Below are 9,559 nucleotides of genomic sequence, written 5' to 3' on the forward strand. Positions count from 1 at the left end.
TAAGAGCTGTCCAAGCTGGTGGTGGCTCCATAATGGTGTGGGCTGTATTTCCATGGAATGGGCTGGGTCCTCTGGTCCAACTGAACCGATCATTCACTGTAAATGGTTATGTTCTGCTCCTTGGAGACCATTTGCACCCATTCATGGACTTCATGCTCCCAAACAACGATGTCATTTCACCGGGCCACAACTTTTAGCGACTGATTTGATGAACATTCTGTACGATTTGATCGAATGACTTGGCCCCCCAGATCGCCCGACATGAATCCGTCCTCTCATTTATGGCACATAATCGAGAGGCTGCATCAGCAACGCTTCTGCAATTATGGACGGCTATAGAGGCAGCATCGCTCAATACTTCTGCAGGGGACTTCCAGCGACTTGTTGATTCCATGCTACGTCGAGATGCTGCACTACGCCGGGCAAAAGGAGGTTTCTTTCTATATGTGATCAAACTTTCACTGAAGTGTGTTATTTGGTGGCGAAACGCCATGCATAAGTTACTTCCGTCCTTAAGTTTTGCACTCCAATGTTTATTTCGTGTACTCTCACAAGATGCGAATATATTTGAACAAACTAAAAGCTGCAGACCAGTTGTACTAAAGGACGGAGGCTCTGGACAGCAGTGGGGGAATCAGAGCTACCAACAGATTTAGAGATTCCGTGTTACCTGATGGAGGGGTAGCCTGATATGGGGCAAATAGCTCTGCCGTAAAAAACCGAGCGTTGGTGTAAAGGGCGACATCTGAAATTTCTTCACCGACAATAAAGACGCCTCCCATACCATTGTCATCCTTACAGTCATCAGTGTAAATGAAGGAGCTCTCCTCAAACTGCATGCGGGGCTCAAGAAATTTCATGTGAATGAGCGAAGCTGCAGTAGCAAGATGGGCACCACGGACCTCTGCACGAAACCATGGAGTGAGGGAAGACTCTAACCCTTCGGGAATGTAGAAAGTATTGCGAGATAGAGCTTTCGTAGAAGAATACGAAATCAAACACCAGGAGGCAACAACGAACTAGTAGCCCGACTCATATTGTTGGGAGTATAAGATGAGTGGCTGGACCATTAGGACGATCGGCAAGTGTATTTTCAGAGGTAGACATCGCGCCAGGTAATTCGGCAGATTTCGCATAGAGGCTGATGACTGGATTGATGGGGAATGCACCAGTAGCCAGACAGACCCCGTGGTGGTGAGTCGCGATAAGGTGACGTAAGATGATTGTCATGAGTATACGATCCATCCAGAGTCCAGCTTCCATTTGACAAAGGTGTGATATAAACGAAGAACAACTGTCCGGAATGATCCCCATGAGGTGCCACTCAGAATGCGCAGGGCATTCAGAGAACTGATACAGCGAGCTGATCGGCTGTCAACGTGAAGAACTTCATGGTTCGACGAACGGAAGAGCAGTGGGATAGAGATGTAAAGATGGTAGGAGATATTCCTTTTGCTCCCAGAAATTCATACAGATTGTTTTTTTTTGCGGAAAAGTGGAAGCGGTTCTCCACGCCCTACGAATATAAATGATTGAAACAGCGCTGGAGACATCACTCAATGAAACATGTCAACCGAGTGCTGCAATACACCTCGAAATCGTCGATGAAGAGAGAGTTTGAGACACCCGACAGGAGATAGTAATGAGGTTATCGCTATAGCAAGTAAGGGTATGTTCTGCACGTAACCTTGAGGTACCCTGTTGTCCTGAATAAAAGAGCCCGATAAAACAGGGCCCACCTGACCTTTTAAAAATTTTCTAATAAAGTGGGGCAGGTGTCCTCCATAGCCCCGTCTTTGAAATATGTGCAAGATTCTCATCCTCCAGCAAGTGTCATATGCGTTTCCCAAATGCAATCTGGCACTACTGCAGAAAGTGGCCCCGATGTGGATCGACCAAGTAACGAGATGATCGACTGCAGACCGATGCCTACGGAACCCACACTGGACGTATGTTAGAAATTTCAGTGATTCAAGGCACAAGACCAGTCACCCGATGCAAACACAAAATCGCCGCTTCGACTCAACAAAGAAACAGATGATAGGAATAGAGCTGCAAGTTTTAATTCTGGAACCATGCTCACATGTCACCTACATATCTTTAAAACCGCCCACAAATCGCGACATAGCTGGTGCGTCATCAAATAATGACGTCGCCTACCCAGTCGGAACGCCTGTAACTAGATAGTATCGTCGACAGTATGAGAAGGTCTTAAGCCAGTAAACATAACCTTATACATTTTGATCTCATTCGTACAATACTGAAGAGGGTAGATCGAATTTCATAGGAAGAGTACATAACTTACAAAGGGAGAATTGGGAACTTCTAATGGCAAACGTTAAACCTCCATTCACCCACGGAGAAAGTGAAATTGATGAAGTGACAGAAAAAATCAAATAGGACTCTAGACATCGCAAAAGACAACAATTCCCTTCAAAAGGCTAAGTCCTGGTGATCCGAAGGCAGTGTAGAGCAGAGGAGCAAACATAGAAAATTCCACCGGAAAGCGATAGGTGCTCAAGAGCGTTACAGATGACTACAAATTCACGGCTGCACCAGGTCGAAATACAAAAAATTACTAAAGCTTACGAAGGAACAACGAGAGGGATACTTCATAAAAAGAGCTACTGTTGTCTGAGACTCGCCGTATACACTGGTGGAACAAAAGATAATGTCACCGACGGTCTTCGGCTCTACGAGGCCAAAGCGACACCATGGGACGATACAGAAGAACTTTCAGTGGAGATGCTGCTTCCAGGTGAATGACAACTACAAGAACGACAGAAACAGCGAAGAAAAGAGATAAATTTGCCCTAAGATAATGCCTTTGTATAACACCCTTAATTCAGTTTTGTGAAGAAGGAGTGACTACAGCCATTCTGAAGTTTGCTGTCTCTGGCTCACTTCATTCTGAAGTTGAAGAAGAATAAGGCTCCAGGGCCTGGCAGAATGAAAGCCGTGGTTCTGCAGGCATTAAAAGATAGAGACTTGCGATACCTTACTCAATTACACAATGAATGTCTTCTTCCAGGAAAATATCGAACGTTTGGGAAACAGCGGGTATCACGATGTTGAAAAAGGGACGGGAGAGAAGTCCTACCGGCCAGTATGCCTCTTGAAATTAATGGAGAAGATTCAAGGCAAACTTTCGTGTGGACGATTATAAATTTACACGAATCTAATAGGCATCAACCCCAATCAGTATAAGTTTCGAAAGAGAAAATCAACTGAGGACGGCCATTCTGACATTGAAGTAGAATAAAGCTGTAGAGCCTGCCAGAGTAAAAGCATGGTGACGACTTTGAACGTCGTGTACAGTCTGCCACTGGGCACGAGAGAAATTACGGGACGATGACAGATTTTTTGCACGCGTTCTTTTAGTGACGAAGTGTCATTCACCAACAGCGGTAACGTAAACCGGCATCATATGCACTATTGGGCAACGGAAAATCCACGATGGCTGCGACAAGTGGAACATCAGTGACCTTGGCGGGTTAATGTATTGTGCGGCATTATGGGAGGAAGGATAATTGGCCCCCATTTTATCGATGGCAATCTAAATGGTGCAATGTATGCTGACTTCCTACGTAATGTTTTACCGATGTTACTACAAGATGTTTCACGGCATGACAGAATGGCGATGTACTTCCAACATGATGGATGTCCGGCACATAGCTCGCGTGCTGTTGAAACGATATTGAATAGCATATTTCATGACAGGTTGATTGGTCGTCGAAGCACCATACCATGGCCCGCACGTTCACCGAATCTGACGTCCCCGGATTTCTTTCTGTGGGGAAAGTTCAAGGAAATTTGGTATCGTGATCCACCGACAACGCCTGACAACATGTGTCAGCGCATTGTCAATGCATGTGCGAACATTACGGTAGGCGAACTACTCGCTATTGAGAGGAATGTCGTTGCACGTATTGCCAAATGCATTGAGGTTGACGAAATCATTTTGAGCATTTATTGCATTAGTGTGGTGTTTATAGATAATCACGCTGTAACAGCATGAGTTCTCAGAAATGATAAGTTCACGGAGGTACATGCATCACATTGGAACAACCGAAATAAAATGTTCAAACGTACCCACTTTCTGTACTTTAATTTAAAAAATCTACCTGTTACCAAGTGTTCGTCTAAAATTGTGAGCCATATGTTTGTGACTATTACAGCGCCATTTATCAAAAAGCGAAAAAAGTGGTCGAACTAAAACATACTTATTTCTTTACCAACTACACAAATATGTAATAAAAATGGGGATTCCTATTTAGAAAAACGCAGTTGATATCCGTTTGACATATGGCAGCGCCATCTAGCGGGCCAACCATAGCGCCATCTGGTTTCCCCCTTCAAGATGGACAAGTTTCGTTCTTTGTAGTTTTTTCGTTTGACGCTTATTTCGTGAGATATTTGGCCCGGTCACGATCAATGGACCACCCTGTATATACATATATAAACGGTGATTCAGCTGTTACTACCGAAGAGTTTCATGCAACTCGCAGTGTCTTCAAATAGCACGTGTGCCAGATTTTTATATTCTCTTGTCGTTACATCCGAAATATTACTACTGCAGACAAAATGAGAAGGACCTTTTTGTAGGAAAATTTAGTGTAGTTAAATTTTGTACTGAAATATGTTTTCTCTAGAGCCCGTAAGTTTTCGAATTATTCAAGAAAAAACATACAAAAGTGACTATCAAATGCGTTTCTCTTGAATAACTCGAAAACTATGGCCTCCAGCGAGAATGTGTCTCAGTACCTAATTTACCTGCATTAAATTTCCTACAAGAAGGCCCTGTCTGTTTTTTGTGTAGGAGTAATAGTTTACACGTAACGAGCGAGAGAACACGAAAATCTCCCACGCGGTCTTTAATGCGTTGCAGATTGCATAAAACTCATCGGTAGGGGCAACTGAATCACACACAACACACACAGTTGTAAGTATAGGGTGTTCAAAACAAGTCTGAAAAGCTTGTAAGAGTGTTGCAGTATAGGTTGCGCTGAGAAATAATTCTTATGAAAAGAATTTGATAGGTTGCTCCATTTCCGAACTAATTAGCACTGAAGATAGCCAACCAGACCACTGCAAGCGCAAATTCGAGTGGCCAACCAGATACAGACAATATCAGTTGTTCTCAAAGCGAGGGTGATAGCGCACAGGCTGACTCAACCTTTGGCTCACGTTACTACCGTCCCATGTCTAATTTTTGTATCGCTCTCTTTTTCGGTTTTAGGATATCAAATGAAGAACACGTTTTGCGACACCGTATCTGGCGGCCGCTTGATTTTACGTGCGCTACGGCCTGATTGGTTAAACTGAATGCTAATTAACTCGGAAATGGGGCAAGGTATCGAACATATTTTCTTAACACTTATTTGTCACCCATGCAACCTTTTCAAACTGTTTCTGGCCACTCTGCATATATATAAATTCTGAAGAACCAAAGAAACTGGTACACGTGCTTAATATGGTGTAGGATCTCACAAGGACGCAGAAGTGACACAACACGACGTGGTTTGGACTCGACCAGTGTCTGAAGCAGTGCTGGAAGGAACTGGCACCACGAATCCTGCAGAACAGTCCATGAAACCGTAAGAGTACAAGGGGATGGAGATCTCTTCTGAACAGCACGTTGCAAGGTATCCCAGATATACTTAATAATGTTCCTGTCTAGGGAGTTTGTTGGCCAGCGGAAGTGTTTAAACTCAGAAGGGTGTTCCTGGAGCCGCTCTGTAGCAATTCTCGATATGTGGTGTTTCGCTTTGTTCTGCTGGTATTGCCCAAGTCTGTCGGAATGCTCAGTCGACATGAGAGGATGCAGGTGATCATACGGAATGCTTACGTACGTGTCACCTGTCAGAGTCGTATCTAGACGTACCAGGGGTTCCATATCACTCGAAGTGCATGCGCCCCACACCATTACAGAGCCTCCACCAGCTTGAACACTCTCTTGTTAACATGTAGGGTCCATGGGTTCATAAGACTGTCCCCATACCCGTACAACGCCCATCCGCTCGATACAGTTCGAAACAAGAGTCGTCCAACCAGGCAATATGTTTCCAGTCGTCAACTGTCCAATGCCGGTGTTGACGGGCCCAGGCGAGGCGTAAAGCTTTGTGTCGTGCAGCTCAAAAATGGTTCAAATGGCTCTGAGCACTATGGGACTTAACATCTGGGGTCATCAGTCCCCTAGACTTAGAAACTACTTAAACCTAACCAACCTAAGGACGTCACACGTATCCATGCCCGAGGCAGTATTCGAACCAGCGACCGTAGCAGGCGCGTGGTTCCGGACTGAAGTGCCTAGAACCTCTCGGTCACAGCGGCCGGCTGTCGTGCAGTCATCAAGGGTACACGAGTGGGCCTTCGTCTCAGAAAGCCCATATCGATGATATTTCGGTGAATTGTTCGCACGCTGACACTGATGGCCCAGCATTGAAATCTGCAGCAATCTGTGGAAGGGTTGCACATCTGTCATGTTGAACGATTCTCTTCAGTCGTCGTTGGTCCCGTTTTTGTAGGATCTTTTTCCGGCCACAGTGATGTCTGAGATTTGATGTTTTTTTTCGAATTCCTGATATTCACACTACACTCGTCAAATAGTCATATGGGAAAATACCCACTTCATCGCTACCGCACAGATGCTGTGTCCCATTGCTCGCGCGCCGACTATAACACCATGTTCAAACTCACTTAAATCTTGATAAGCTGCCATTGTAGGAGCAGTAACCCATACAACAGCTGCGCCAGACACTTGTCTTAAGTCTAACTTACACGACGACACTAGGTTGCAGGCAACTGCGCTACCGGCCACTGTACATGGGCGCCGCGCGTTTGCGCAATTCGTTGGTGAAACTAAACACTTTCGGCGTGTTCCAACTTTGGTGACACTAGTTGCATGAGTTTTGAGGTTGTGTGTGTTCGTAGAGTGTAAACAATCTGAAATATGAAGTCGGGAACGAAGAATAATGTTCGCTTTTTTGGATATGTATGCTTTGCATAGGTGTTACTGGGATTTCAGTGATGCTAATTACAAAAATAAGCAACATATTGCTGCCACTGAGACGGTCATGTGCGATCATAACATAGATGGTTTGACAGTATCTGAGCTGCAGGGCAAAGTTTATTGAGTTAGGAGCACATATACAACTAAATTAAGAAAAATACAAGCAAGTGTATTTCTAGCTGTGGCAATGCTCTCGTCTACATCGTTCGAGTTGGCAACTCTTTGTTAAGCAATATTGTTGACAGGAGGGAAGGTTATACAAATTCAAGAAGCTGCACTCTTTATTCAGTATTCATGTATTTAAAACGTCGCTGCAGTGCTCCCCATTCACATATGTTATAATTTTGAAATATTGCCACTGTACAGATCTATCTTCAAGAGAGTTGCTTGCAAACCACTCTCCTCTTAATGCGACCTGCTTCGAATAATTATTGTTGGTAATGTTAATAATTATTACTGTTAATGTTAAAAATTATTGGTGTTAATTAAAAATGCGTCACCAGCTAAAACCGTATCTTGTAGCATGCCGAGTGTTCTCTATTGTAATGCACGCCATATGATATGTAATTTCAGTTCTGATGACAGTGCTTCATGCATTACAGTACCTTTATCCCTTATCGCATAAGTAACTCTATTTAGAAGAAACGTGAACAGTTCTGGTGACATTCTAAGATAATTAAAAGAACTTGTTGGATGTTCGGTTATAAATTATTCTACATCTACATCTACATGATTAGTCTGCAATTCACATTTAAGTGCTTGGCAGAGGGTTCATCGAACCACAATCATAATATCTCTCTAGCATTCCACTCCCGAACAGCGCGCGGGAAAAACGAACATCTAAACCTTTCTGTTCGAGCTCTGATTTCTCTTATTTTATTTTGATGATCATTCCTATCTATGTAGGTTGGGCTCAAAAAAATATTTTCGCATTCGGAAGAGAAAGTTGGTGACAGAAATTTCGTAAATAGATCTCGCCGCGACGAAAAAGTCTTTGCTTTAATGACTTCCATCCCAACTTGCGTATCATATCTGCCACACACTCTCCCCTATTACGTGATAATACAGAACGAGTTGCCCTTTTTTGCACCCTTTCGATGTCCTTATTTCAGCAAGGATGCTGAGCAACCGAGCTGACGTCTTTACTTCATCCAGTCTCGAATCGAAACGCGTTTCTTATTTTTTTCTTATGCAGAAATTCCATACAACAAGCTTTAACTCCATCACACCTCGCGCGACGTGCAACTGCCAAAAGTTTCACTTCAGACACGAGTCAGGGACTTACAAAACAACGAAACTGAAGTATATACTGGTGTCGCCGTGTCTACAGTCATATATGAAAGCATTTGCGCGCAACTCATTCCACGCAACGAGTGGCGCAACCCAATGTCGTCGTGTAAACTAGGCTTTATGTAGGCGTTGGCAACCGTAGCACCTTATTGTGCCTTTTTACATATCTCCGTATTTGAATATGCACGCCTATACCAGTTTCTTTGGCGCTTCAGTGTATGTATAAGCATTGATGCACCCTCTCCATAAAAAAGGAGATAAAACAGACACCAACAACTACAGGGGCATATATCCTTGTTACCAGTGACATACAAAATACTTCGTAAAGCACTTTTAAATAGAATAGAGAAACAAGCAGGACCTAATATAGGAGATTATCATGCAGGATTTAGAAAAGGTAGATCATGTGCAGAACATATTCTTAATTTAAAAACAATTTTGAGAGTGAGAGCTATACAAAATAAAAATACAGTAGTTACTTTCGTAGACTTCAAGAAGGCCTACGACTCAGTTGACAGACGAACACTATTCCAGATACTTTATGAATCAGATGAGCAGAGACGAGCAGTTGGCGAGAAAATGAAGAAGTACTGGGAAGAACGGAAGAAAGAGAAACACCATAAGTCTTAAGTTGTATGCGGTCCATAGCAGGCCAAATTCATAAATAACAAAAATAAAAGAAATAAGCGGCAGACCTCCGGTCCGTGGTAGACGGAGCCGGTGCGGAACTCCGGGCCGGCGAGGTCGAGGGCGAGCGCGAGGGGGCAGGCGCGCTGCGCGGCCGAGTCTCGCGCGGCCCGCAGCGCCCTGGCGAGGCGCGCCGGCGGCATCGAGGGCACGACGGCCACGTCGGTGCCGGCCGGCACGCCGCACAGCCCCGGCGCCGACACCGCCGCCGCCAGCACCGACAGCCGCAGCGGCGCCGGCCGCGACGACACCGTCAGCTGGCGCACACACCCACCACGAACGTCAGCCCACGACTCGGTCGCGTGCTCCGGCAGCGAGGCCTGTATAACTCCCCTGGGGACATCCAACGATACCACACTCGACCCGCCATTCCAACCCGTCCGTGGGTGGCTGGGTGGAAACTTTGAAAACTTCAACCGCAACCCCGTTTTTTATTGCAGATTGCCATTCTACCGACAAAGTCTACATATGTTTTGTCTGAAGCATTTTCCTCGTTTCGCCACACATGGCGTTGTAATCGGAGGAATAGAAATGGATACATAATCGAATTTACAATGTGCTAGTCAGTGG

At 44.7% G+C, this 9,559-nt stretch overlaps 1 protein-coding gene across 1 annotated transcript in view; it reads right to left on the bottom strand.

The window, feature by feature from the left end:
- The window catches only part of LOC124594255 (pyruvate kinase PKLR-like), a 129,141-nt gene extending 120,009 nt beyond the window's left edge, over positions 1-9,132 (bottom strand). The window contains exon 1 of the mRNA XM_047132618.1: positions 8,998-9,132. Coding sequence (XP_046988574.1) covers positions 8,998-9,132 — 135 coding nt within the window. The remainder of the gene's footprint in view (positions 1-8,997) is intronic.
- Positions 9,133-9,559: the final 427 nt, after the last annotated feature.

This window comes from Schistocerca americana, chromosome 2 (genome assembly GCF_021461395.2).
Source record: "Schistocerca americana isolate TAMUIC-IGC-003095 chromosome 2, iqSchAmer2.1, whole genome shotgun sequence".
Lineage (NCBI taxonomy): Eukaryota > Metazoa > Arthropoda > Insecta > Orthoptera > Acrididae > Schistocerca > Schistocerca americana.